The sequence below is a fragment of the Erithacus rubecula genome, assembly GCF_903797595.1.
Source record: "Erithacus rubecula genome assembly, chromosome: 6".
NCBI lineage: Eukaryota > Metazoa > Chordata > Aves > Passeriformes > Muscicapidae > Erithacus > Erithacus rubecula.
This window is the reverse complement of record NC_136688.1, coordinates 10,216,729-10,243,973: the sequence shown is the minus strand read 5'-3', so window position 1 is coordinate 10,243,973 and position 27,245 is coordinate 10,216,729. Positions and strand designations below refer to the sequence as shown.

The following is a 27,245-nucleotide window of genomic DNA, read 5'->3' as shown; positions in this document are numbered from 1 at the left end:
TCAAAATCCAGGCAGAATTCCACTCTAAGCTGCTTTTCCCATTCCCAGGGCCGAGCCGACTGCAGCACTTCCCTGGAGCAGCTGGGACACCTCTTCACTGACTATTACTTCCAGTTCTACTGGCTCTGTGAGTGAGTCCCAGCAGCACCAGTGCCCTCTTCTTGGAGACAGGAGGGAAACTGGTGCCACTGGGCATTCCCTGCTCCGCTGGCTCCCAGCCCCACCTCATCCCCGTGTCCTGCGGCAGCTCCGGAGCTGGAATGGTGATGGCTGGAGACACTGAAGCTCAGCACATACAGGACCTAAAAGCCACCACCAGCCCTGTGGTGGCTCCTGGGGGGGAACCTCACACCAATTCCAGCATCCCACATCCCTCTCCTTCCCTTAGGGGATGTTTGTGTCCTCCACCACTTCCCCCTCCCCTTCCAACACTGGATTTGGAAGCATGACACCAGACTGAGCGTGGACAGCTCTGCCACGTCACAGAGGGATGCTCCTTCCATGGACAGGAGCCCCATCCTGGTGCTCCCAAATGTCCCACATCAGTTCTTCACAACACTGGAATTGCTTCAACACTGGAGCCCTTTCCAAGAGCCAAAAGCTGGAGTTTGGCCTGGAAAGGATGGCTGTGCCTGGACCTACTGGAAGTCATACACTGGAGTTGCTGTTCCTTCTGCTTGGCCCAGGGCCACTTCCCACAGACTTCCCAGGGACTCCTGGACCTGCCAATGAACACATTCCTCTAGGAACAACCGGAGAAGGAGCAGCTTCGATATCATCCCCCCCCCCCTCTTCTTTGTGCTCTTAAATCCCATATCCATGTGGGATATCCAGGTCTGGATGGATAAAACCCCCACTAAGGCTGCTGCTGAGGCCGTGCCACACCTGCCAGGGGTGACACACCCAAGCCAGGGGTGACAAATGACCGGGACTTAGCCACATGAAGTGTGGTGGGATCTGTTTTTATCCACTTGGAAGCGGCGTGTGCGGAGCTGCCTGGTCGGCTCTGGAGCCAATGCCAACCTCTGCCCAGATGTGCAGCACTGGCAAAGCCCTGCAGAGCAAGGCTGAGTCCCTGGGAATGTCAGGATCTGTGTCCAGGCAGGATCTCTGCCTTGGGAGAGGGGTGGTGTTCTCCCAAAAGTTGGGATGGCAGCAGCTGCAGGCTGTCCCTGCCCTCACAGAGTCACGCTGGGGGAATTTGGGATATTTTACTGTTACAAGTCCTTAACTTGCTAAACTACTGAATTCTTGTGGGGTTTAAGCTGTAAAAAAAAACCAGGAATTTCCTTCTGGCCCCCTTGAGCCACATGTGTCCTGTGGGAAAGCCAAGTGGCTCCCTGTGCTTCCTCCTCCCCGTCCTGCTCCTCGTGCTACAAAGGAGTTGTCTGCATTCCTGGAGGCTCAGCCACCTCCAGGTTATTCCAAGATGGATTTCCCTGGGGAAACAAGTAAGGGGGGAATGCTGCATGCTGATCCTAAGGACACTCTAAGGCTGCTCTGGAAAAACAAAGATGGGTTTTATCCAGGTAAAGTGATGGTTCCTGGGCACATCTGGTTTTATCATTTATCCCCCATCATCCTCCTCCTGAGCTTATCCCAACAAAGCAGCTCTAAAATTCCTGGTAATGTCACTTGGGTTTGGCATCTGCCCCCAAAAACTGTTTGTAGGGAGGTTTCAAGGCCTGGAAATGCTGAATTATAGTAATTAAAATCCACTGACTCCTGGGAAGCAGGGAATAGTGGGCAAGCAGGGAATTCTGAGCAGCCAAGCAGTTGGAAAACCCTTCCAAAAATTTCCCAAAAGTTTTGGGAAGATCCGAGGGACAACAGGACGTCCCAAGGCTTGGGAATACCTCTGCACAAGCAGGGGAGCTCCATGCTCAGCAGGATTCTCTGTTTTGCCCTGAAATTAGGAGGGAAACACCTGGATGTAGCTGAGGGCTCTTCCCTCCACCTGCCCTGCGTGGTTTTTCCTGGTTTTAAACTGGGAAGCGACTTCCTTGGCAGGTTTATTGTCCCCTTGGCAATCAGTGGCCCAGGCTGGCCCATCCTTCCTCAGGTGAGTGATGCTGAGCTGGGATAAAAGCCCCTGGAATAGGAAACAGAATGTTGGGGAAGCCAGAGCTGCAATCACCCCCTCCCTCAGCCAAGACACCCCAGTACATCCCACCCCACTCCTGAGGGAAGGAATCAATCAGTGGTGGCCCAGGAGGAGTTGGGATCTCTCAGGTGTCCCCAGGACACTCAGCCATGGGCTTTAGGGAGATCCCCAAAAAACCAAGTGCCTGAAGGTTTGGAAGCACCTCTAGTGCCTTTTTCCTTATGGAACAGCCCCAGGGAACAGTGTTTTCCCACATATATTCCCAAATGCTGCCTCAGAAATGGTGCCTGGGTGGGTTTAGTGGGATGTGGCAATTCCTGGAGTGCTAAAGCCAGCCCTACCCACATGGAGCTGACAGCAATCCCTGGGATCAGGAGAGGACATGGATTCAGGATGAAGTTTTTAGTGCCAGTAGTACCTTATGTCTTAAAGTGGCACAAGTTGCCCGGAGAAGTTTTGGATGTTCCATCCCTGGAAGTGTTCCAGGCCAGGTTGGATGGGTTTGGAGCTGCCTGGACTAGTGGAAGGTGTCCCTGCCCATGGCAAAAGTGGGACTGAATGACTTTAAGGTCCCTTCCCACGTAAACCATTCCAGGATTCCACAATAAAAATCATCCATCGGTCACTTCCCAGTGAGGCAGCAATGAGCTCCAAAGGGGTTCAGAATTATAAAATGAAGGAGTCATGGAATTGCTTCCAGCTGTCTGCAAGGATTTTCCCCCCAAAACTTATCTCTGCCCCTTCCCTGTCCCCAATCAGTACCAAGAGAGTTCACAATCAGGCCTTTCCCTGCGTGGGAAGGAGGGAATTCGGAGCCGACCTCTCCAGCGTGGGGAATCCCTCCCCATCCCAGCAAAGAGACATTCTTGGCAGGAAGGAAGACAAAAGGATGGAGAACAGCTGTTTGGGAGTTGTTTCAAAAGCAAATTCCCAACTCTTCTGTCCTACTGTTGGAGCTTAAAGCCTGTAAATAGAGACTATGGCACCACTGGAAGAATTAAGGAAAAAACCACCACGTAAAGCACTAATTTTGTTGGTTTAAATGTTGCTGCCACAGCTTTAATCACTGTATTTTGCCAGCCAGTTCGTAGAGTTGCATTTGTAGCAGGTTATTATTGATTTCTGGTTTTTATTTGTGGGGAACAAACGTGGTTTCCCTCTTTTCTTCCTGATTTATATTTATATTTTGCTGAATTTGAGGGCTGAGTCGCCGGATTTTTTTTGTTCGTTTGTTTTGTTTTGCTTATTTAGACTTTGTTTTATGCTGGAGGTAAATGTGCCCACATGAATAAAATATATAAATACTGCTTTGTATCCAAGGATGGCTCCTGGTGTTTTCCTCCCTTCCAAGGGTGAATGGCTGCAAAACCAGGTGATGGAGGAAATTCCAGGTCTTTAGTCAGTGGAAGTTTCTGGATATGCCCAGTTCTTTGGAATGGGGATAGGAAGGAGAAAGGAAGGAGGAAAAAGAAAGAAAGGGAAAGAAATTAGGAAGGGAAAATGAAGGGAGGAGAAAAATAAAGAAAATAAAGGGAGAAAAGAAAGGTTAAAATGGACCGTGGAAAAAGGAAGAAGAAAGCAGGACAAAGAAAATGAGGAAGAAAAAAAAAATAAAAAGGAGGAGAAAAAAGAAAAAAGGAATGAAAAAGAAAGGAAAATCTGCCTCTGACATCTCATGGGTCAAATCCAGAAGGATCCAAAAGTCCACAGAAGGAAATATTCCTTCCCAAACAGGAAACTGGGGCTTGAATTTGTGATTTGTAAGTGGAACAGTTTGAAAGCTGGGCTAAAATTCCAGTCTGCCTCTTGAAGACAGAAATCAATTCCTTATTTCTAGGCCAGGCAGTTAATTCAGGAGTTAATGAAGGGCACATCCAGCACCACAAAACTCCTAGTTAGGGATGAGAACAGGCACAGCATTCCCAAAAAAAAAAAAAAAAAAGGTGAAGGGATGCGATGGCAAAGAAGTCTGAGGGATTAAAAGCAGATTTAGGATTTATTTTGCACAGCCTGGCTGCACCAGGACACAAGGTGGCACTGGAACACTTGTGAGCACACACAGCACAGAAATCTGGGGTAAAACTGGAGATATCCCAAGGTACATGGATTTTGTGCCAGCATGGAGAAAAGGAGGCTCAGGGGGAACCTTTCCACTCTCCACAACTCTGTGACAGGAGAGTGGAGCCAGGTAGGATTGGTGTCTGCTCCCAGGAAAAGGGTAAGACAAAAGGAAACAGCCCCAAGCTGCACCAGGGGAGGTTTAGGTTGGGCATTAAGAAAAATTCCTTCGTGGAAAGGTTTTAGAGCACTGGAACAGGCTCCAGAGGTGGAATCCCCATCCCTGGAGGGATTTAAAAGCCGTGTGGCTGCGGCACTTGGGGACACGGGTTAGTGGCCTTGGCAATGCTGGAGGAGTGGCTGGACTGCGTGATCCTAGAGGGCTTTTCCAGCCTTAGACTTCCTAACCTTTTGGAAAAGCCAGGTTAAAAAATAAATAAGTAAAAAGAAGACAAACCAGCGGTCCCCAGGCAGGTGTGTCACACAGCCACTTTTATTCACCTGTGGGTCACTGCTTCTAGCAGACCACACCTGCTACAGGCGTTTTCTTGCGGAAATATAAAAGAAATATAAAAAGAGCTTCCCCGAGTCCCCCATGCCGGCCCAGGGGCGGTTCAGACGTAGATCCCGACCCAGAGCAGCAGGAAGAGGACGCCGAAGCCCATGAAGAGCGAGGCCACCAGCGAGATCAGCAGCTCCTTGTAGATGTCGCGGGTGTACTTGGTGGATGTCACCTCGTAGCTGCCAGGCCGGGGGTTAAGGTGATAACAGAGGTACAGCAAGGCGAGGGGACCCCCACCCGCTCCCCTGCGCCCGGGAATTAGGGCGATAATCCGGGATTGGGAGGCACAGCAAGGGGACAGGCTCAGCCGCGGGGATACACGAAGAACCAGGCGGTGAAGAACATGCCGATGGCCAGCAGCACCACGGTGAGGTGCGGGAACACGGCCGGGTTCACCGGGCTCGTGTATCTGCTCATCGCCTCCAGCTCCTGCGGAGACACGGCGGGTGTTCAGCGGGGCCGGGCCGCCACCGGGACGGGCCCCCTGTGGCAAGCCCCGGTCCCCCCGTCCCCACACTCACCATGTCGCCGGTCCCTGCTGCGACACGTCGGCTCCGCTCCCGCCGCCTCACGCCCGCCCCCTTCGGCCGCCGGAAGTGGAAGTGAGGGCGGGAACGAGGCGCGGCGAGCCCGAGCCGCTTCCCCATTGGCTGGCGGCGGCTCCCGGCGGGCTCGGCGGCGGAGCGCGGGAGCGGCGGCGCGCGAGCGGCCGGGTAATGGCGGCTGAGGGGGAGCGGGGGTCTGAGGGGAAACGGCGGCTCAGGGGCGGTAATGGAGGCTGAGGGAGAACGGGGGTCTGAGAGGAAACGGGGGCTCTGAGGCGGTAATGGAGGCTGAGGGAGAACGGGGGTCTGAGAGGAAACGGGGGCTCTGAGGCGGTAATGGCGGCTGAGGGGGAGCGGGGGTCTGAGGGGAAACGGGGGCTCTGAGGCGGTAATGGCGGCTGAGGGGGAGCGGGGGTCTGAGGGGCGATAATGACGACTGAAGGAGAACGGGCGTCTGAGTCGATAATGGAGGCTGAAGGAGAACGGGCGCCCTGAGGGGGTAATGGTGGCTGAGTGCAAACGGGGGATCTGAGAGGGAGGGATTAGCGGTTGATGGCAGGCCTGGGGTGCTGGGAAATAAGATGATAACGGGGAGATGATGGTTGTAATGCTGGAGATAATCGAATTCTGGGGAGGGAGACTATGATGGGGGAAGCAGAGGTGGGAAAGGGAGCAATGATGTACCGAGAGGGGGGTGGTGAGGGATAAGGGTGGCCTGAGGCAGGACTCGGGATAAAGGCAGCCAGTAGATGCCACAGCCCTTGGAGTGATGATTTGCAGGGGAAGCACTGCCCTTTTTGCTTCAGAGCCCTCTTCCAACTTCCATTTTTCCCTCTCCAGGATGGGAATCCATGGCTTGGCCAAGCTTATCGCCGACGTGGCTCCCGGGGCCATCCGGGAGAACGACATCAAGTCCTACTTTGGCCGGAAAGTGGCCATCGACGCCTCCATGAGCATCTACCAGTTCCTGATCGCCGTGCGGCAGGGAGCCGACGTGCTCCAGAACGAGGACGGGGAGACCACCAGCCACCTCATGGGCATGTTCTACCGCACCATCCGCATGGTGGAGAACGGCATCAAGCCGGTGTACGTGTTCGACGGGAAGCCCCCGCAGCTGAAATCCGGGGAGCTGGCCAAGCGCACGGAGCGCCGGGCCGAGGCGGAGAAGCACCTGCAGGAAGCGCAGGAGGCCGGGGAGGAGGAGAACATCGAGAAGTACAGCAAGAGGCTGGTCAAGGTGACCCCGCAGCACACGCAGGAGTGCAAGAAGCTGCTGACGCTGATGGGAATTCCCTACGTGGAGGCGCCCGGAGAGGCGGAGGCCAGCTGTGCCACGCTGGTGAAGGCCGGCAAGGTGTACGCCGCCGCCACGGAGGACATGGATTGCCTCACCTTCGGCAGCCCCGTGCTGATGCGGCACCTCACAGCCAGCGAGACCAAGAAGCTGCCCATCCAGGAGTTCCACCTGAACCGGATCCTGCAGGATCTGCAGCTGACCTGGGAGCAGTTTGTGGACCTGTGCATCCTGCTGGGCTGCGACTACTGCGGCAGCATCCGCGGCATCGGGCCGAAGCGTGCCGTGGAGCTCATCCGGGAGCACAAGTCCATCGAGAGGATCGTGCAGCAGCTGGACACCAAGAAGTACCCCCTGCCCGAGAACTGGCTGCACAAGGAGGCCCAGAAGCTCTTCCTGGAGCCCGACGTGATCGATCCCGACACCGTGGAGCTGAAGTGGAGTGAGCCTGACGAGGAGCAGCTGGTGCAGTTCATGTGCGGGGAGAAGCAGTTCAACGAGGAGCGCATCCGCAACGGCGTCAAGAGGCTGAGCAAGAGCCGCCAGGGAAGCACCCAGGGCCGGCTCGACGACTTCTTCAAGGTCACCGGCTCCATCACCTCGGCCAAGCGCAAGGAGCCTGAGCCCAAGGGATCGGCCAAGAAGAAAGCCAAGACCAACTCCAAGCCCAGCGGCGCGGCCACAAAGACTAAAAAGGCAAAATAACCGGATTGGGTGCCCGCAGACCTCTGGGATTGGGTTTTTGGGGGTCCTAATGAGGAATTTTAGCCTAATGACAGCTGTGTGTCAGTGCTGTGTGTGTTAGTGCTGGGAAGGAATGGGTGAGGGCAGCAGAGTGCAGCAGCTTCTGGGCACAAGCGCACCCAGATTTCAGAATTCCAAAGCTGAACAGTTGCAGAGCAGATTCAGGACAAATTAGATTTCAGCCTGATTCCCATCCATCCCAGAAGCAGAAACTAGAAAGGTAGGAGTGGAAGGCAAGCTGGAATTGGGAAGGAGGCTTCGAGTAATGAGGTAAACTTCTCCTTTTAACCCAAGAGAGTTCATGAGGGGTTTTCCTTCCCTTTCCTTGGTCACTCTCCTTATTCAAAACCCAGTTGTGATCTCAATTCCAGCAATAACCTGGCCTGCTTTTAGTGCATAATCCAAGGAAAGTTGAGCCTAGACTGCAGCAGTCCCAGCCTGAAATTTGCTTAGAAATGCTTAAAAATAAAAATATCTGTAAGCCTAGAACTGCAGCCTCTTCAGTCCCTGAATTCCAGAGGCATTTTTCCATTTTGTACACACAGGTCCCAGGGTGGAAATTAAAACCTTTTATTTTATTCTGTATTTTCTATAGTTTTTTGCTTGTCAGAGCCTCAGGGTGGGTTTTGTTTTCAGAATAAAATTTGAACACAAAGACTCTGTTTCTCTTTCTCCAGAGAAGTGGCTTAAACCGTGGTTTTAAATGAAAATCCCAGTTTTAGAAGGAATTCCATAACAGCGAACAAACCAAATGCAGTCTGGAACACAAGAATTGCAGTTTTGAGCTTTGGATGCTTCATAGACATCAAAAATCCGTGAGTCTCCTCTTTGCCAGTTTGGAAAATAAGAAGCTGGCTTGTTTTGTGGGGAAAATATATTTAATATTTATTCATTAATCTTGCAAAAATTGGGATTTATGTTTCCTTGCTGTGGATTCTCGTACATGTTTCAATCAATAATTGCTTTTTTCCCTAGAAGTTTTTCTAATTAAGTGTTCCTCTTTTATCTCCAAATACCTTCATAGGTACAGGAATGGTTTGGTGGTGGAGGGATAAAAAATTATTTTAAAATAAAATCTGGAAAGAGGTCTGGGAAATTTACCAGTTCTAAAAGCTGCTTTTCCACCACCCTTTCTACCTAGTGCTTCATTGTATTTCACTCCATTTTTCCTCCATTTCTCATTCCAAAGATTCCCACTGCTTCTGACACTGATATTATTACCAAAGAATTATAGTTCCTTTCTTTATCCAGGGAGCAAGTGCTGTGGGAAGCTAGGGATCCAGCAGAGCCAGTCACAGAGGGCATGGGTCATTTGGGGCTCTCAGGTGTATTCCGGTCTCCCACTGGAATACTTTTCCACCTTTTCCCCTTTTCCACCTCTTAGTTCTAATTAAGTGAATTTTCGACTTCTTCATCCCAGTTTTCCAGCTGGCTGGACCATGTGTTACCCACAGCATTCCCATCCTGAATCCAAACCCAGCTCCTGGGAAGAAAGGAGCCCTGTCCCAGTGGAAAGCAAAACACTGGGAGCTCTCAGGCAGTTTTTGGAGAAACCCCGAATTTATGCAGCACGAAGAACGCTTCAGAATGTGTCAATTGCTTCCACCAGCTGCTTCCTGAGCCATGCCAGCCACCTCCCGAGAGCTCCCTTGAACAGGGGGTGTTCCCGCTCCCGCTGGAGCCTCCTGTCCAGCACTGCCCGCAGGGTTTTCTCCTGTGCCACTGCCCCACTGTCCTGGCAGCCGTGCAGTGAGCACCTGTGGCGCAGGGACACTTGCTGCTGGGAATGCCTTGCTGGAATGACTCGGGGTCCCAGTTGTATTTCCAGGCTTTTCCTGGCCGTGGGTGTCTGGTGAGTTCTGTGCGTAGCCTCGGCTCTGAGGCAGCAGGAAGAAATGTCCGTGTGGGCTCCTCCATCTGGAGTCCAGCACACCTCATGGAGGCTCTGGCAGGGATGGAGATCTTGGCTATTAATATCCCAGGTGTGGAGATCTTGCTTGTCCTTGTCCTTCACAGCCGACTCCAGGGAGCATCCTGAACATGGGACCAGCTGCCTTTGCCGCTGGAGCCTCTTGTCCAGCAGCGTGCGGAGAGTCTGCCCCGGTGTCTCTGCCGCAGGATCCTGGGAACCATGGATTGGGCAGCAGCGGCTCCAGGACACTTGCTTCTTGGCAGGAACGGGCCACGTTCCAGTTGGAGCATAGCACAGGTCACAGACGGTCTGGGTGGAAATGGAGGAGCCTTTCTGAGGGATGGACATTCTTGGAAGAGTGGAGGATCTAAATGAGCGTTGGATTCTGTGGAGGACTGAGCCTTTTCCAGCAGCAGATGTTTTCCCATGGGTCAGGGATGTTGTCTGGCGCCGGCTTCTGGAGCGGCCCCGGGGGCTCCTGGAGGAGCAGGAGGAGGCACAGCAGGGCAGGTGCTCTCGCTCCAGCAGCTGCTCCAGGTCCTCCCACAGGAGCTGCCACATCCCCGCGTCCCGCGGGAGGGACAGCCCGGGCCACAGCGGCGTCAGCAGCTCCTGCAGCTCCCGGGCCGCCGCGGCGCAGGGGGCGCAGCCGGGCCCGCAGCCGCACGGGATGTACGGGGGGCTCCCGGGGCCGGCCGGGCCCTGCCGAGGGCTCTCCTCAGCCCCCGGGGCCGCTCGGCCGCGCCGGGACCCCCCGGCCCGGCTCCCGAGGCGCCTCCGCGCCTTCCAAACGCGGGTGGCCAGCAGGGCGGCCGTACTGGCCACCAGCAGGACGAGCGTGGGGAGCAGGAAACTCATGGCTTCATCCATGTCCCATGGTGGCCGCACTGGGAGCCAGCGGGTGGCGGCACTTGTCCTGCAGGGACACAGTGCTGATGTCACAGCGATGTAGGTGGGACACCTGTGTGACGTCACAGCCCTGCCGCACCCCCGGGCTGAGGGGCTCCATGTGGGCACTGGTGCCCCTCTGGAGCAGAATAGATGGAAGGATTTTCAGCCAAGTAGGACACAGTGATGAGGAGGAGGATGATGGTCTCACCTCCTGGCTGACAGAGCCGGGGACATGGATTGTCCCATGGGACACTGCAGAGTGCTGGAGGAGGAAAAGCTCTTCTCAGCAACCACCAAATCATCTCTCTGTTATCCACAGCATTCCCATCCTGAATCCAAACTCAGAGCTCTGCCACACTCTGCGAAGAAAATGAACTCTGTGAATTCTACTAAAAGCAAACAATCAGACTACTGAGGCAGAGCAGTGGAAGTGTTTTCCATGGAGCATGTTCATGAAGGAGAACTGCACGAATACGGAATTCAGCAAAGGGCAGAGGGGCAGACAGCCTGGGTACCCATGTGGCAAAGACCACCAATGTAATCTTCAGTGGAGCACCTGGTATCCTACACCACCTGTGGCACTGCCACACGGTACCAGTTTATATGTGTGGTCACAGAAGGTCCTGGAGAGTGGCACCATTACCATGGGTTGAGGATGGGCTGCTCCCCTCTGACTGGTTTGATGTCTGGAATAAGACCATGAGTACTGTAAACAATGGAAGGTGATGAATGCTGGTTTTGGGCTGTTAGGAAGAGTTTGGATCCCATCCCTCCCAGCTCCTTCTGGAGACGGTGTCAGTGGAATGGTGGAATGGTTTGGGTGGGAAGGGTCCAGCTGGGAGCAGGTCCAGGCTGAAGGCCTGGCTGGACAAGGCCCAGTGGGAGCAGGGAGTGGGGCTGGCTGGAGAGCAGCTGGGAGCCAACTGGGAGGTGCTGGTGACTCCTGGCCAGAGATGGAGTCACAGAATCAGGATTGGAATCAGCTGCAACCCCCGCAGGCCACTCCCTGCGGATTTCCTGGGGGAAATGCAACTGTTGGCCTGAGGCTGATGGTAATTTGGATTGTAATAATCAAAGGTAGATAATTGTATCTGATTAATGTCATGAGAGCTTGTGTGGGGATCAGAACAGGCTGAACTGATGCACAGGAATGTGGCCAGAGGAGGAAACCCATGGCTGCTGGGGAAAGGCTTTGTTGTTGTCCAGGGGGGAATTGACTCCATGGAGTTTGGGTGAGGCTGTGCTTGTGTGTGGTGCTGGAGAAGAGAAGGAGAGGAGCTGAGCTCATGGAATTAAGCAGGAAGGAAGACAAAAGGGATGTGAGCTGTGTTTTCTCCCAGGGACACACACACAGAGACACACAGGGACATGCTGGAATGGCACTTTATTGCTCCTGGTGGGGTCCAGGGTGTCTTGGTGGCATCAGTAGGTGCTGAAGACGGCCTGGATCTGCTCCCAGTTTTTCGGCTTGTATATTCCGACTCCTGTGGCACAGGGATGAGTGAGGCTGGGACATGGAGACCCCCAAGCACAGCCCCTTTTGCCCCACACCCCTCCAAGTGCCCACCTTCCTGGAGGGGACTCCCACTGCTGAAGAACTGCCAGTAGGTCCTTTCGGTTGCGTTGCCAGCCAGCCCGTGGATGGAGGTCACAAAGGGACCCAGATTATACTCCTTTATTGTGAAGCTGCCAGCAAAGAGAATGGGCTCAGACCCGTCTGGGCAGATGCAAACCCCTCCCCTTCTCCCCAGCTTCTGTCTCTCACCAAAAGATGTCGGGTTTCTCTTTCCTAGCCACTTCCATCACCTGCAGCAGTGTGGAGTTCTTTGGGACACACACCGAGGTGGAGTAGTGGAAGTAATTCTTCATCGTGTTGGAGATGGAGAACTGCACCGTGATGGGAGCTGTGGGTGGGGAGAGCAGCATGTGGGCACCTGGCACAGCCCACCTGGCGCAGGGCAGGAGTGTCATAGCCACGGGGCTGGCTCCAGGCTGGAACCCCGATTGTCCCCGGCATTGGTGACAGGAGCTGCTGTTGGCTCAGGGCCATTCTGTTGTGGCAGCACAGCCCCACCTACCTGCGTTCAGGTAGGACTTGTCCACGAGGGGAGGCAGCACCTGGGCCATGGCCATGGGCTGATGGTAGTCGTAATTGCAGACCACGCTGAAGGCCTGGGCACGGTCCCACTTCCGCGGGGCGTAAAACTCACCCGAGGTCTCCAGAGCCTGCGGAGGAGGTGGAGGTGGCACAAGCAGCCTGGCAGCAGAGCTGTGAGCCCACAGCCCCTCTCCATACCTGCAGGGCCAGCCCCATGCTGGAGATATTCCCGATGATGCCATGCCCCCTCTTTTGCTCATCCAGGAAATCGTTGGTCACTTTGTTTACTGCGTCATAGATCAGATTCTGCTTGTCTGTGTGGTTGTAGGCGCACACCAGCGCCAGTACTGCCATGGCCCGGGTTTCTGTGGGATCCTGGTGTCACTGCCAGTGCCACCAGACACCTCTGGGAGCAGAGGGGACACGGGTAGGGTCTGGAGGGTTCCCTTACCCACATCGAGGGAGCTCCTAGGCTTCAGCAGCTCCTCAGCCAGAGCCTTGACTGCATCTTGGATGTCGTATTCCTTCACCAGGCACAGGGCCAGGATGTCCAGGCTCTCATTGTACCAGCTGATCTCTGCAAGGCAAAGAGGGGTGAGTTGATGGGATGCAGTGTGGGTGACACGCCCCAGTCCCCCCAGTCCTTCCTTCATGTCCCTGTGTACCGTTTCTGCTGATCTCCTTATACATTTTCTCCTTCAGGATGGGGATCAGGTGGACGGTCTTCCCCTTGGCATGAACGCAGTGGGGGTCCTGGCAGGAGGAGAGGAGGGCAAGGACGTACAGAGCCACCTGTCCCGAGGTCATGTCTGTGGGGACAAGAGGACAGAGTGGTGGGAAGGGACGTGGTATCCCGAGAGCTGGCAGTGCCAGGCCTATAGGTCAGGGTCAGCTGGGATCAGATGCACTCCCTCCCCTGCCCTGGGCTCTCCTTCTGTCCCTTCCCCACCTGTCTGGGCTCTCTCCACCGCATCCTTCTTTATCTCCTGGAGCAGCCAGCTGTGGATGCAGCCGTGGGTGGCTCCAGCCAGGTTCATGGCCAGCAGGATGCTGGGATTCGGTGGTCTGTCAAACTTGACGGATCCCTCCATGCGGCACAGCAGCTTCTGGACCTGGCAGGGGCAGGGGTCTGCAGTGTGGCACCCCTGTGCCACTGAGGGCAGGTCAGCAGGAGCCCTGTGCATCATCCCCTCGTCCCCCTGCAGTGTCACCGGTCTGTCTGTGCTGCCGCTGCAGGAGGAGTGACACTCACTGCAGCCCTGCGTGACCATGGCACCTGCCAGGGCCAGCAGCACCCCGATGCTGTAAGCCATGCTGGGCATCCTCTGTCCTCAGGAGAGCTGATCACTCAGGGCAGCAGAGTCCTGTGGGCAATCATCTCTCCAGCTGTGCCTCCTGCTTTTATCTGCTCCTGGTGCCATCCTCAGGTCACTTGCCCGTCCACTCCTGCTGTGGTGTTGTCACACGGTGCCAGTTTATCTGTGTGATCACGGAAGGTCCTGGAGGGTGGCACCGTCACCATGGGTTGAGGATGGGCTGCTCCTGTCTAACTGGCTTGATGTCTGAGATAAGACCACGAGTACTGTAAACAATGGAAGGTGGTGGGTGCTGGTTTTGGGCTGTTAGGAAGAGTTTGGATCCCATCCCTCCCAGCTCCTTCTGGAGACGGTGTCGGTGGGATGGTGGAATGGTTTGGGTGGGAAGGGTCCAGCTGGGAGCAGGTCCAGGCTGAAGGCCTGGCTGGACAAGGCCCAGTGGGAGCAGGGAGTGGGGCTGGCTGGAGAGCAGCTGGGAGCCAACTGGGAGGTGCTGGTGACTCCTGGCCAGAGATGGAGTCACAGAATCAGGATTGGAATCAGCTGCAACCCCCGCAGGCCACTCCCTGCGGATTTCCTGGGGGAAATGCAACTGTTGGCCTGAGGCTGATGGTAATTGGGATTGTAATAATCAAAGGTAGATAATTGTATCTGATTAATGTCATGAGAGCTTGTGTGGGGATCAGAACAGGCTGAACTGATGCACAGGAATGTGGCCAGAGGAGGAAACCCATGGCTGCTGGGGAAAGGCTTTGTTGTTGTCCAGGGGGGAATTGACTCCATGGAGTTTGGGTGAGGCTGTGCTTGTGTGTGGTGCTGGAGAAGAGAAGGAGAGGAGCTGAGCTCATGGAATTAAGCAGGAAGGAAGACAAAAGGGATGTGAGCTGTGTTTTCTCCCAGGGACACACACACAGAGACACACAGGGACATGCTGGAATGGCACTTTATTGCTCCTGGTGGGGTCCAGGGTGTCTTGGTGACATCAGTAGGTGCTGAAGACGGCCTGGATGTGCTCCCTGTCCTGTGGTTTGTAGGTTCCGACCCCTGTGGCACAGGGATGAGTGAGGCTGGGACACGGACACCCCCAGCACAGGCTCCCCCTTGGCCCCATCTCTGGGCCCATCCCTCACCTTCTTCAAGAGCGTTCCCAGCACTGAGGAAATGCCAGTAGGTCCTGTCATCTGTGCTGCCAGCCAGCCCATGGATGGAGGTCACATAGGGACCCCAGAATGTCTGCTCTGTCTGGAAACTGTAGGAGAGCTGAGGGGGCTCAGACGTGGGTGGGGAAATGCCAAATCCCACCCCCAAAGCCTCCCTGGCTCTCACCTAAAGGTCTGGGGGTTCTCCTCTGCTGCCACCTCCATCACTCGGAGCAGAGTTGAACCTCGTGGGACTGTCACTGTGGTGGAATAGTTGAAGTGTTTTCCCTGGAGCGTGTTGGTGATGGTGTAATACACGTGGATGGAGGCTGTGCAGGGAGAGAGCAGCAGGGTGGGCACCTGGCACAGGGTGGGAACATCCTCCCTGCGGGGTCTGGGGGGATTCCAGGTGGGATCAGCTTACCTCTGGGAACACCGTGTGTCCCCAGCTTTGGGAACAGGGGCAACTGTTGGCTTGGGGACATATCCTTGGTGGCAGCACAGTCCAGGCCAGCCACATCCAGGTAGGAGCTGCCCACCAGGGCTGGCAGCACCTGGGCCATGGCCATGGGCTGCTGGTAGTCGTGGGCGTACACCACGGAGAAGGCCTGGGCGCAGTCCCACTTCCGTGGGGCGTAGAACTTCCTTGTGGCCTCCAGCGCCTGTGCAGTGGGTGGGAATGACACATCTGGGAATGGGACCAGGTGGCCGTGATGCCACACTCCCCTGGCACCTCCCCTACCTGCAGGGCCAGCCCCATGCTGTAGATATTCCCGATCATGCCATTCCTCTTCTCCTGCTCATCCAGGAAGCTGTTGCTCACAGTCCGAAGTGCCTCCCGGAGCAGTTCCCGCACATCCTGGAGCTCCACGTAGTCGTGGACGCAGCTCAGTGCCAGTGCCACCATGGCCCGGGTGTCTGTGGGGTGCTGGGGTCACGGCCAAGGCTGGGATAGTCCCCAGGAGTGGGAATGTGGGAGCAGAGGGGTTCCTTACCCACGGAGAGGTGGCTCTCAGGGCTCAGCACCTGTTTGGCCAGGGCCACCGATGGCCCTTGAGCGCCGGCTGCCTCAGCCAGGCACAGGGCCAGGGTGTCCAGGCCCACGCTGTACAGGGTAGTTTTGGGAACCCCCTCAGCCTCTGAAAGCAAAGAGTGGCAAGATGACAGGGTGTGGGGACAGTGACAGCCCCAGGCCCCCAGACCCCAACAAACCCAGTTTGGCCATCTCCTCATCCGTTTTCTGCTGCAGGACACGGATCAGGTCGAGTGTCTGCTCCAGGGCATGGACACGCTGGGGATCCTGGCAGGAGGAGAGGAGGGCGAGGACGTGCAGGGCCACCTGTCCCGAGGTCATGTCTGTGGGGCAGAGAGGGCAGCTGGGCTGGGCACCCCAAGAGCAGGTGGAAGCCTGGTCCCCCAGGAGCTGCTGCCTTCCCTCCTTTCCCTCCCTACCTTTCTGGGCTCTCCTCACCGCCTCCTCCTTGATCTCCTGGAGCAGCCACTTGTGGATGGGACCATCGCTGTCCCCCCCAGCCAGGTTCATGGCCAGCAGGACACTGGGATTCGCCGCCTCCTCGAGATTTACAGATGCCTCCAAGCGCTCGAGCAGCTGGGAGACCATGGCCTGTGGGGCCACTGGAAGGAGACGGGAGGTCACCATGGTCCTGTGTCCCATCCGTGGTCTCTCCTGGTTTTCCATGGGTGGCTGATACTCACCACAGCTCTCGGTGGCCGTGCAGCCCACCAGGGCCAGCAGGACCCCGATTCCCAAAGCCACACCAAGCATCCTCCTGGAGACAGCTGACCCACTCAGAGTCCTGTGGGAATTTGGCTCTCTGGGCGTCCTCTCTGCTTTTAGCTGTTCCCAGTGTCCTTCTCCAGTCACCTGCCCTCCCACAGCCACCCCGGCTTATCTGTGTGTCCAGTGGGAGAGGAGGGGTGGTGATTTTCCATTTGAGAACACTGGGGACCACTTGGACCACTTCAGTATCCACGAGGCTGGGATGTTCTATGGGATTCATCCCAGTATGTCCCACAAGGAGCCCCCTCAATCTTCCACCCAAGGTCCTGGAAGCCTGAGGAACTCCATTGCTGGCTGGGCATTCTCGGCTGTATCCCACTTGGACTTTTCCAGGAAACTCCAGCCCTGATAATCTAACTTCATTACCAAGAAAAATGGTGAGAAACTCATACTGGACCCTGGTGGGAAAGGAATTCAAGGCCAGTGCCTGCGTCAGGCACAGGCAGCTCAGGATAACGGAGAGAAATTCCCGTCTAACTGGTTTCTTATCCTGCTGCCGTAAGGTCACCCAGCTCAGAGGTGATGGGAAGGCAGAGCCTGTTCATTTTTGGGATTATGGTAGGAGTTTTGGCCCTGTCCCTCACAGAATCCAGCTGTGAGATGAGCAGGGACAGGGTGTGCTGGCTGCTGTGCTGGATTTAACTGAGATGGGGAACGTTTTCTTTCCTGATTTGGATTCAGGATGGTAATGCTGCGGATAACACACGAGTGGTTTGCTGGTTGGTGAGCGGGACTTGCCCTCCTGAAGCACTTGGCAGTGTCCCAGGGGACAATCCAGGACAAGGCACCATCCTCAGGGACATTCCTGTGCTGTGGGGCAGCCACTGGCCTGCAGGACAGGAGCTTTTTGGGGCTGCCCTGCCCTGCCTTGACTTCTTCCCCATTTTTTGGTGAATGTCCATGTGGAAAAGCCTTTGTGGAAGCATCGAGCTGTTGGCCAGGGCACTTGGACTCATTTTGTGCCTTCTCTGGGTAGCAAGGAAAAAAGTGGGTGGGGGAGTCTGGAGGGTGATGGTGTCACTTGGCGCATCCCAATGTAGTGGGGCCCAGGTAAATCAGGGATGAGGGGGCCCGAATAAGGTCCCCCTAAAAAAGGGAGGTTGTAGCCCCAAAATGCCTGAAAATTCATGAGGGATTTGTGTGTAAAATACTGAAAACTGCAAATATTCCCATTTTTGTACATTCTGAGAAATTTTAATGCGTTTAAAAACCGATTCCAGAATAAAACCCTGCATCTGCTGTGTTGTAGACAGGATATAGTCTGTTATAAATCCATGAGAGACCATGATCTTTCCAATGATTATTTATTAACAGAAAAAGCAGCAGGCAAACAGCGCTGGGTGCGCCAGGGAGTCAGCGCTCCACCAACAGCGCGCACGCTCAGCATCAGTTCCACCTTTTTATTCAGTCTGAGTTCCCTCTTCCCGGGATCCCCCGCCTTCCTTTGTTTCCTTCATTCCACATCGATGGTTGCCTTCTGCACAGGTGTTGGCTCTTGCTGAGGGATCGTTTGCCCTCTTTTGCTGGTCTTTTGGATGAAGGCTCGCCGTCTTCCTCAGGGTCTTTTTCTTGACCTTTTCTTTCTGCATGTGTTGTTATCAGCTATTTATATATCTACAGTTACTACTTGCTTATTATAGTTTTTACAATTGGCTTAATTTTTGTTCTGTGCAAGCAAATATATGCACAGGTTCCTTATTTTTTTGTGCAAACAGGCATAACCACAAGCAAGCAGATGTGATCACAACTTTCTTATTTCTATGCAAGCAGACATTATTCCATGCTTTATTTGACTTTCTTAAAATTAACGTTTTCTAATTATTCTGGGTACTTATTCTGCTCATCACACAGCATTTGCGTAGTTTTACTTTAATTATTGCCTCGTAATAACACGAACCACACATAGGTTTCTTACACAGACTGCAAGGAATTCTGATTACAGAGGAAGAGGGTTTGGGAATACAAACATATTTCTCTATCCAGGGCCAAGGCCGGGGCTGGTCATGGAGGGAAACTCTGCAGCCCCTGGAGCGCAGGAGCGGGGCTGGGAGCGGCAGTGCCGGGGAGCAGCGGGGACCGGGACAGCCCCGGCGCGGAACGGGGACCGCGGGGGATCGCTGTCCCGGCACAGGGATCGGTGTCCCGTCCCGGGACGCGGAGCGGGAAGGCGGCAACAGGGGCTGCGGGTCGGGGGCACCGGAGCTGACTCGGCAGAGCGCGGCCCGGGGGCCCCGGCGCGGATCCGCTCTGGGACGGATTCTGTAGGGGCCAAAATGAACATTTTGGGGTAAAATCCGAATTAATGTGCATGGGAGAGTGCACAGTTTGGGGTAAGAATGGGGTGACCGGTGCTCTCGGGCTGGCTCTGGATCGCTGTGAATAATTTGCTTAATGGAACGAGACACCCGATATTGCCGCGGGAATCCAGGGGTGGAGCCGGGAAGGAAACCTGGTCTGACTGCGGGAATGGGAGCGGGGGTCAGGCGGGGCTTCCGTCGGTCACCGGAGCGGCCGCGAAGGCGACTGTGACGATGTTGGTGAGATGTGAGGGACACTGATTGTAGGATTGCCGGTATCCATAAGAACGGCTCTATAGGCGAGCGCATAGCGAGAGATCCATAAAAAACCCTCCCTAGCCATCCTTTTCCCAGCCCGCTGTTTTCAGGATCGTGGGGGCACAGTTTGGGTCCGGACGAGGCTCTCGGGCACCGGGGGGAGTTCTTGGGGTGTCCGTGTGGAGCCGGGATTGGGACTCGGTGCTCCGTGTGGGTCCCGTGCCTTTGAGGGTGCAGGAAAGGGGCCCAGCGGGATTTTCCCCGCGGAGTCGCGGCCCCGCCGGCTCAGGAAGGGTTAAAGCCGCAGCCGCCCTGGGACACCGGAATATCGGGACACCGGGACACCGAGACCGGCCGGGGCCGATCGCTCCCGGTGCTGCCGCCCCGCGGAGAGCGCTCGGCACTGCAGCCCGGGACAGCGTGAACCGCGGGGCGGCGGGGAACGGCGTACCGGGAATGCGGAGAGAAGCTCAGAAAGCTGAGGTGTCTCAGGGAAAGCTGAGGAGTCCCAGGGAATGCTGAGACATCCCGGGAATACTGGGGCATTCCAGGGAATGCTGAAGTGTCCCAGGGGATGCTGAGGTGTCCCAGGGGATGCCAAGGTGTGCCAGGGAATGCTGAGGTGCCCCAGGGGATGCTGAGGTGTCTCAGGGAATGCTGAGGTGTCCCAGGGGATGCCGAGGTGTCCCAGGGAATGCTGAGGTGTCCCAGGGGATGCCAAGGTGTGCCAGGGAATGCTGAGGTGCCCCAGGGGATGCCGAGGTGTCCCAGGGGATGCTGAGGTGTCCCAGGGAATGCTAAGGTGTCCCAGGGGATGCCGAGGCGTTCCCTGCCCGGGCACTCGGCAGCGCGTCCCTGATTTGGTACAGAAAAAGGGAAGTCCTGGGTTAGTGTGAGGATGTTTCTGGAATGGTATTGGGATAGGTGCTGATCATGGAATCACGGGGGTTTGGCTTGGAAGGGACCACAAAGATCATTTACAGGCTGTTGCCCGATTCCAGAGCAAAGAACATTCCAAAGTGCCTCCTGACCCTCATGGGCAGCAGGAATGTCTTCCACAGCTCCTGGTTAGGAATGGCCATGGCTGTTGGGAGCTCTGGCAGCAGCACCTGGAGACCAGGTGAGATCAGCAGTGGGATTGCTTTGGCTGCTGCTGGATGTGATTTTCTCCTTTCAGGATGTTCCTCTGATTGATCCTTTCATATCAGTGTCCTAGGGCACATTTGAGGGTAATTCCAAGAATTTCAAAACAGTTGAAAAGCAGTGGGAGGAAACTGTGAACCTGGTCCATTTCTAGTAATTCCAAACTTCTCCTACAACTCCATTCTAGAGGAAACCTGGATAAGGGATAAAGATGCAGAGGAACAACTGCTGTAAAACCCCCTGGATTTCTGACACTACAAACCTTCCAGTAATCCCAGCTGATGTCTCTGAGAAATGTGGGATCGTACTGATTTCCAGGAAAGCTAAAGGAAAGAGATGAGGGAATAGGCTTTCAATTGATAATAATTTAATGGATGTAGGAATGATTCTTGTATATTTGATGCTTCCCTTTATATTCCTGGAATAATTTAAAATTATTCCTTTAATAAATTATCTAAATTTGGGGATTTAAATTATAGAGAAAATGAATGCAAAATTAATACAGGAAGAGATTGTGGAATCATCATGGAAGGGATTGGATTGGAAGCCTCATCTCTGAGCCTGTCCTGGGATGGCTCCTGGCATTCAGCCACTGGTTGCAGGTGAACATGGAAGTGTTGGAGATGTTCAGAATGCTGGTTGGTTTTTCCCTGCCTTTGGCAATCTGGTCATTAAAAAGATAAATTGACCTCTTCCAATAGGGAGACATTTAAACAAGAGGTGCCAAAAAGAACCAGAGCTTCTGCACGATGAAATCTGCAGGAATGCAACTTAAAATCCCTCCTGGACTGGCACAGGTTCAACTTCCATGGACTGGTCACCTTGGCCAGGAGTGTCCAATGCTGCTGGAAATGCACTGGACCAGGATGTCATCTCCATTTTATGCAGGTAAAGACCCTCTGGGTGACCCCCAGTCACTGGAAGGACCAGACTGGGCTCCCAGGGCACTAATTCTAGTTTTTGGGAATAGCACAAGAGCCTTTCCCTTGCCCAGAGGAGCAACCAGTGCCTCCCTTCGTCCACAGATCTCCAGGATGGACCACAGAGAAAATAACAGGAGTATGGAAATCCCCCACACTGTGAGTTTATGGTGCTCTGGATTTCATTTTGGATTTATGATGTTAAAGGGGGGGTGTGGGGGGAGGTTCTGTCTTTCCTGTTCATTGTTGTTCTCACTGCTCTTGTTGCTCTCACTGTCATTATGTGTTGTCATTAATATTAAATTATTTTATTTGTCTTGGTTTCCATTATTAAAGTGCTCTGAGCTGATTTTTGTCTCTGGTCTCCTCCCCACCCCACTGAAGGTGAGGGAGCTGCTGCTGGTGCCAGCTGGGAGCTCAGAACCGAGGGACTGGAGCAGTTTTGGGGCTCACAGAGAGAGACAGTGCTGTGTTTTGGGGGTGCTAAATGAGGCTCTGAGCTTAAAAGCAGAGACTGAATCGAGCATTTTGGAGTCCTGAGAGCAGGCTCGTCTGGCTGGAGCTGGGGCTCAGACACAGGGAGTAAATGCTGTGTTTGCAGGGCTTGGGGGAGAGACCAAGTGCTGAGTGTGTGGGCTCACCAAGAGAAACTGAAGTGCACTGTGTTGTTGGACAGGAAAGATGCCCAAATGCCTGTTCCGGTGCTCCAAGCGGCTCTTTTGGCCAGGGCGATCCCGTGTCTCGGAGCTCCGAGTCCCGCCTCAGGCACAGCCCCAAGCCGGGCTCTCCCGGCCCCGTGCGAGCTCCGAAGCAGCAACTGACTCACTCACTGCCGGGTGCGGGCGGCAGAGCCCCAGGGAACCGGGGCCGGGAGGATTTAATCCCCGGGAATCGCCCCTGGGGGTGGTCGGAGTGAAGGACGGAGGGCGGCGGGAGGGAGTCGGGTGTGCAGGGAAGCATGGAGGGGACCAGGGAGAGGTGGGGTGGGAAGGAAGGGTGGAGGGCAGAGAACGAGGATGGAGCACAGACGGGGGGGTCAAGGTGCAGAGGAGGAAAGAGGGAGGTGGAGGGGAAGGAAGGGTGAAGGAAGGAGCGGAAGGATGGAAGGCAGGTGGGGAGGAATTGAGGGGAAGGAGAGCAGGATGAGGGGGCAGGTGGGAGCCGGGGTAGGGGGGGTAGGGTAGGTTTGGGGTGTGTAGGGAGGATGGGGAGGGAGGGAAGGTAGGGGGGCGACCGCCGCTGCTGCTCCGCCTGTGCCCGGTGCGGGACCGGGGTCCCCGCGGGGCTCCCACACCTGCCCGGTGAGACCTGACGCTCTCCTTCCCCTCCCACTTCCCCTGTGGCTCACGGTGTCCAATGGGAAAACCTCCGGGTTTAAACAGCCAGAGAAAACTGTTTACTCTTTCTTGCCAGGTCATAAGATACTCTGATCGGGAAGGGACACACGAGGAGCACAAATTGAACCCTCATGTGGCCGGCTCATCGGGGCATTGAACCGACAGCCTGAGCATTTTCAGCACTCTGCTCCAACCAAGCTGATCTCAGGTCATGGCAATGTCCTGCCTGGCACGGGAATGCCGAGTGCCAGCAAGGAAATTCCCGTGCCAATGCAGCTCCTTCTTTTATGCTAATGCTGCTTTACACACCAGCCTCTGGAATGTCCATAGGGCAGAGCTCGTGGCCAGCAACTGACCATGAACAGCAGGTGAACAGTTATGCGACAGCGCAAAACTCTTCCCATAATCCTGATTTCCTGTCTTTTCCACCATTGGCTGTAAATGTGCCCATGCCAGGTCCCTTTCCAGGGAGAAATGGGCAGACAGGCCCTGAGGGTTCTCTTGGTCCATGGCCAAAGTTCTTGTGGAGAGTGTCAGGGCAGGTCCCACCTGCAGAGGGGCGTTTCCTGCGGGTGGGCGCTCACAGCCCAAAATCGCCGCGGGGGCTGAGGCCGGGATTGCTTCTCCGGTCCAGAGCTGCACGGAACCCTCAGTGACTCCTTCTCACTGCCAGGAATGTTCCTCGGTGTTCCCTCCGTGTGTTCCAGCTGGCTGGGAGCCCCAGGAAGGGAACCAGCCCCTCTTGTCCTTGGTATTTGCAGGGGAGGAGCTGTGCCTCAGTGTCCTGCCCGTGTCAGGGCAAACACAGCCCAGGGATGACTCTGGGATGGACAAGGATAAAGGGCTGCCAGGGGCTGCTCTGAACAGGCACCTGGAACTGCTGCAGCCTGGACACAGCTCGCCGACATCCCAAAAATACCCCAAGGAACAGCTGGCATTGCCTGACAGTGCCGGCACGTTGGGTTTACAGAGGGGCTCAGACAGCAATTCCCAGTGCTGAGCTCCTGCAGCTCCCACGCAGCCACCAGGTGCATCCCAGCCACCCCCAATCCCTTCCTGCCAGCCTGGGGACAGCCTCCCGCAGCGTTAATGCCAAGGGAATTTCCCTCACAGACATTAAATCCCAAGCAATGCCCTCGGAGATGCCTTAAAGGGTTAGAGGTGGATGAAGTTTTGTTTGGATTAAGTTGGGAGTTTTTCTGGGAGCCAGCTGGAGCTGCAGAGCTGATGGGAAGCTTTCACAGGTGGGTCACACTGCAGGTGCCTGGAGGCAGGGATGTGCATCCCTTTCCTCAGGGAACAGAGCTCCCAGAGCCACTGCTGAGGCTCTGGAATGAACTCAGCTCCTGCAGGGAGAGATGTCCTGCCGTGGGCACAGGGGCTGCCTCGCTGCCTCCTCCTTTCAAAAATATCAACTGGAGCCTGAGCTCGGGGTGGAATCTGCTGAATTCCAGGGAACTCTGTCAAGTGACTCCCAGGGACACGGGTGGGGCTGGGGAATGGGGGTTATAAATATCAAATTCTATGGAATAGAAACCTGTCCTTGTCCTGATCCCACTGAGCTTCCTTGGAACCTCTGCTGGCTCCTGACACAGCTGGTGTTCAACAGGCAGCTCTGCATGGGAATATCCACACTCCATGAGGCTCTGTGAGATTATTCCAGTGGGAATTCAGCAGGGAATTCAGGGCTGTAGCTGTAATTAATCTAAACCAGCAAAGCTGAAATCTGAGCACTACACAGAGAACAATCTTTGTGCTGCCCCACCAGCCAAAGCCCTGGGCTGGGAAATTTCAGCAGCCAAATGGATGGAATCATCTAAACCCAGCATCCCCCAAAGGGACAATCCAATCACCTCCATTTGCTCCCAGAGTGTCCCTTCTGTTCCCCACAGGTGCCCTGGTGATCTCAGGGAAGTTCCTTTGCCTTTTTCCAGCCTGAGGATTCCCTGCCAGCTGCTGCCAAGGAAGGAGGACACAGTGAGTTCTGAGTTCACCTCAGAACAGTCATTCCCTCAGCTAGAGGTCACCTGAGATTTCCCCCCCTAATTTTCCCTGTCTTTCCCCTTCTGATTTCCTCATTTTTTACAATAAAGCGTTCCTTCTCTACTCCAGATACCACAAGCTGTACTCCCAAAATTTTCCCTACTTGTCCATTCCCTGTTTTCTTATTTCTACCTCAGTATTTTCATTCTTTACCCTGTGGATGGTTGCAGTTTTTCCTCCCCAATAATTTCCCTACCTGTTCCATAACTGATTTCTTCACTTTACCCCATTAAGTGTATTCTCTCTGTTACAGCTCATCTCAGATTTTACCTCAGAAATTATCCCTACCTCTCCACTTCTGACTACCTCATTTTTACCTCAAAATATTAATTTTCTACTGTGGAGATTCCCTGAAGTTTTATGCCCAGATTTACCCACCTGTCCACAGCAATTCCCTCAGTTTACCTCAGGATGTTCCTGTTCTGTCCTAGAGATAATCTCTTATTTTACCCCCTCAATTTTCCTTAACTGTCCAATACTGATTACCTCCTCCTTTACAGATTAACTCTGATTTTATTTCCAAAATGTCTATTTTGTCCTCTATTTGCTATCTAGATTTTAAAACTGGAACCATACAGGTTTATGTCTCTTTATCCCCAAACTGTTCATTCTGTCCCCTACAAATTTTGTCAGATTTTTTCCCCAAAAACACTTCTTGTTCCTACATAATTTCCTCAGGGTTTGTCCCCCAAATTGTACCTAATATTGACTACTGATCACCTCATTTCTACCTCAATATATTCATTCTATGCTCTGCAGATCTTCTCAAGTTTTACCCCCAAAATTTCCTTGCCCACCCCCAGCAACTGCCTCAGTTTTTCAGTGTTCACTCTCGCCCTAGAAATTACCTCAAATTTTACTCCCAAAATTTTCATTAACTGTCCACAACTTATTACTTCATTTTTACCTAAAAAGATTATTTCAAGTTTTGCCCCCCAAAATCCCCCTACCTGTCCACTACTGTTTCCCTCATTTTTCCTTCAATATTATCTCCTTTCTACCATGTAGCTTTTGTCAAGATTTAGCTCCAAAATTTTCCCTACATGGCCACTACTCATCACCCCATTTTTCCCTCAGTGTTCATTCTCTACTCTTGAGATTTTGTCCAGTTTTGCCTCCAAAATTTTCCCTACTTGTCGACTGCTGAGTATCTCATTTTTACTCCAAAATATTTCATTCTGTCCCCTACAGATTACATTGAGTTTTACCCTCAAAATTTTCCTTCCTGTACAATAGTGATTTTCATTCTTTTTAACCCCCAAAATCTGCATTCTCTCCCCTAAACATCACCTCAGCTTTTCCCCCAAAAATGCCACTTCACTCCCCTCAGTATCTCCTCACATTTTCCTACACAAACAATTATTGTGTCCCCTCTCAATTACCCCTAAAAATGTCACCTCTGTCCCCTCTAAGTTATCCCAGGTTTGCCAGTTAGGAGCTGCAAGGAATTCAGGCAGGGCAAATGACAGCAGGGAACAGCTGAAAATTCAAAGGCAGAAAGACAAGATCTACCAGTAAAGGGGAAAGGTTTCAGAAAATATTTATTCAATTACTTAATTAATAATTGTTTCTAGTTTCCCAGTGAGAACAAACTCACAGCCACTAAGGCCTGGCAGTCCCTGCAGCAAGAGCTCAGCACACATCCAGAGGCAATCCCAGCATCTGAAAGAAAGAAGAAAAAGGTGATTTCTTCTCTTTCAAAGTTATTTCAAGTTCTCATGCCCAAACCAACCTTTGTTCTTGATTTTGGCTGGGTGAATCCTGAGCTGTGGGCACAGGTCCTGTCATTCATGCTGGTGGGAATGATGCTTCCTGGAGGAAACCAGCTGATTCCCACAGTTCAATTCCTGCCCCATGTCTGGTTTGCACAGGACAAAACCTGTTCCACGAAGGGATTTTGCTCCATCTAATCCCATCTGCCCAGGCTGGTCCATGTGGATGTTGCCAGGCTGGGGCAGCACAGGCAGATGCAGCTCTCAGCAGCCCCTGCTCCAAACACAGCTCTGGGCTCCTTTGCAAACTGCCTCTGCCATGAGGTTTGCTCCAGCAGAAATCAAGGAATGGCTCATGGCAGGGTGGAGGTTAAGTTATCACAAAGGGAAGCAAAGGATAAATATTCCTGTAAGAGCCTTTGGGATCTGCTGGGCTGAATTGGGAAGGGGACATTGATTCCCTGCTGTGCAAATACACAACAACCTCCAACACACAGCACAGGCTGTCAGGGGGGTCTGAAAGCACCACTTTGATTAACCTCATTGTTATTCTTCCTTTCAGGAACTTCTGCAATCAAACTCTGACAAGCCCAAAAGCTGTTCTGGATGCCCAGGAACAAAAGGAGACTCCCAAGGATGAGGCACATTCCCAGCAAACACTCCCAACATGGCCCAGAGGCACCACTGGGGCTCCTGTGGGGCTGGCAGGGGCTGCCAGGAGGACACAGCCCCAGAGGTGGCAGTGACAGTGACAGCAGCAAATTCCCACAGGCTGATGGTGAAAACAGAGAGACAAAGCCAGCAGTGCCCAGGGGAGGTGCAGGTTTAATTCTGCTCCCTGCACTGCCACATCCCAGCAGGAAATCTCCAGGGGGGACAAAATGCAGCATCTGTCACCCTGATCCCACTTAAACTCAGAGTGTGGGGCCAATTCCCCACAGGGAAGCACTGACCTGGCCTGGAGCAGTCCCAGACACTGCCCCAATTCTCACCTCCAACTGCTCCCAGGGCTGCCACCACATTCCTGACAAGGAGCCAGGCAGGAGCACAGACCCATGGCTCCATTCAGCT

At 54.1% G+C, this 27,245-nt stretch overlaps 6 protein-coding genes across 13 annotated transcripts in view; 3 read left to right on the top strand and 3 right to left on the bottom strand.

Annotated features, from left to right (window-relative positions):
* Positions 1 to 3,423, top strand: part of MYRF (myelin regulatory factor) — a 43,378-nt gene extending 39,955 nt beyond the window's left edge. For all 5 annotated transcript variants that reach the window (XM_079309391.1, XM_079309388.1, XM_079309390.1 and 2 more), the window contains one exon: positions 49 to 3,423. In XM_079309391.1, coding sequence (XP_079165517.1) covers positions 49 to 135 — 87 coding nt within the window. In that variant the 3' untranslated portion in view covers positions 136 to 3,423. The remainder of the gene's footprint in view (positions 1 to 48) is intronic.
* A 1,205-nt stretch (positions 3,424 to 4,628) lies between these two features.
* On the bottom strand, positions 4,629 to 5,371 carry TMEM258 (transmembrane protein 258; the record flags this gene model as incomplete). The annotated part of the gene is made up of 3 exons (XM_079309399.1): positions 4,629 to 4,903; positions 5,044 to 5,153; positions 5,246 to 5,371. The coding sequence occupies 3 exons, from the start codon at positions 5,369 to 5,371 to the stop codon at positions 4,777 to 4,779; spliced, it is 363 nt and encodes a 120-aa protein (XP_079165525.1). The 3' UTR covers positions 4,629 to 4,776.
* On the top strand, positions 5,367 to 7,962 carry FEN1 (flap structure-specific endonuclease 1). 2 transcript variants are annotated; one of them, XM_079309393.1, is made up of 2 exons: positions 5,367 to 5,437; positions 6,110 to 7,962. In XM_079309393.1, the coding sequence occupies exon 2, from the start codon at positions 6,111 to 6,113 to the stop codon at positions 7,266 to 7,268; it is 1,158 nt and encodes a 385-aa protein (XP_079165519.1). In that variant the 5' UTR covers positions 5,367 to 5,437; position 6,110; the 3' UTR covers positions 7,269 to 7,962. The 2 variants fall into 2 exon arrangements, with proteins under 2 accessions (XP_079165519.1, XP_079165520.1); XM_079309394.1 differs by lacking the exon at positions 5,367 to 5,437 and adding an exon at positions 5,745 to 5,768.
* GCHFR (GTP cyclohydrolase I feedback regulator) overlaps positions 5,417 to 27,245 on the top strand; it is a 50,099-nt gene continuing 28,270 nt past the window's right edge. The window contains exon 1 of the mRNA XM_079309400.1: positions 5,417 to 5,424. The gene's annotated coding sequence lies outside the window, so the exon portion shown is untranslated. The remainder of the gene's footprint in view (positions 5,425 to 27,245) is intronic.
* On the bottom strand, positions 10,687 to 14,362 carry LOC306803205 (cobalamin binding intrinsic factor-like). 3 transcript variants are annotated; one of them, XM_079308308.1, is made up of 8 exons: positions 13,461 to 14,362; positions 13,158 to 13,361; positions 12,874 to 13,017; positions 12,660 to 12,785; positions 12,407 to 12,573; positions 12,189 to 12,336; positions 11,876 to 12,014; positions 10,687 to 11,796 (listed from the first exon to the last, which is right to left on the bottom strand). In XM_079308308.1, the coding sequence occupies exons 1-8, from the start codon at positions 13,528 to 13,530 to the stop codon at positions 11,403 to 11,405; spliced, it is 1,392 nt and encodes a 463-aa protein (XP_079164434.1). In that variant the 5' UTR covers positions 13,531 to 14,362; the 3' UTR covers positions 10,687 to 11,402. The 3 variants fall into 3 exon arrangements, with proteins under 3 accessions (XP_079164434.1, XP_079164433.1, XP_079164435.1); XM_079308309.1 differs by having other exon boundaries at positions 11,402 to 11,594; positions 11,678 to 11,796; positions 13,158 to 14,362; XM_079308307.1 differs by having other exon boundaries at positions 13,158 to 14,362.
* On the bottom strand, positions 14,381 to 17,553 carry LOC306803207 (cobalamin binding intrinsic factor-like). Its single transcript, XM_079308313.1, has 7 exons — positions 15,876 to 17,553; positions 15,659 to 15,802; positions 15,406 to 15,581; positions 15,088 to 15,325; positions 14,851 to 14,992; positions 14,655 to 14,773; positions 14,381 to 14,568 (listed from the first exon to the last, which is right to left on the bottom strand). The coding sequence occupies exons 1-7, from the start codon at positions 16,447 to 16,449 to the stop codon at positions 14,507 to 14,509; spliced, it is 1,455 nt and encodes a 484-aa protein (XP_079164439.1). The 5' UTR covers positions 16,450 to 17,553; the 3' UTR covers positions 14,381 to 14,506.

Excerpts from the sequence above, each read along its gene's own strand:
- FEN1 (XM_079309393.1), top strand. The coding sequence starts at position 6,111 with ATGGGAATCCATGGCTTGGCCAAGCTTATCGCCGACGTGGCTCCCGGG.
- LOC306803205 (XM_079308307.1), bottom strand. The coding sequence starts at position 13,530 with ATGCCCAGCATGGCTTACAGCATCGGGGTGCTGCTGGCCCTGGCAGGT. Across the intron at positions 13,018-13,157 it reads GGTGGAGAGAGCCCAGACAG|ACATGACCTCGGGACAGGTG; the intron begins GTGGGGAAGGGA and ends TTGTCCCCACAG. Across the intron at positions 12,337-12,406 it reads GCATGGGGCTGGCCCTGCAG|GCTCTGGAGACCTCGGGTGA; the intron begins GTATGGAGAGGG and ends CCTCCTCCGCAG.
- LOC306803207 (XM_079308313.1), bottom strand. The coding sequence starts at position 16,449 with ATGCTTGGTGTGGCTTTGGGAATCGGGGTCCTGCTGGCCCTGGTGGGC. Across the intron at positions 15,803-15,875 it reads TGAGGAGATGGCCAAACTGG|AGGCTGAGGGGGTTCCCAAA; the intron begins GTTTGTTGGGGT and ends CTTTGCTTTCAG. Across the intron at positions 15,582-15,658 it reads TGAGAGCCACCTCTCCGTGG|ACACCCGGGCCATGGTGGCA; the intron begins GTAAGGAACCCC and ends AGCACCCCACAG.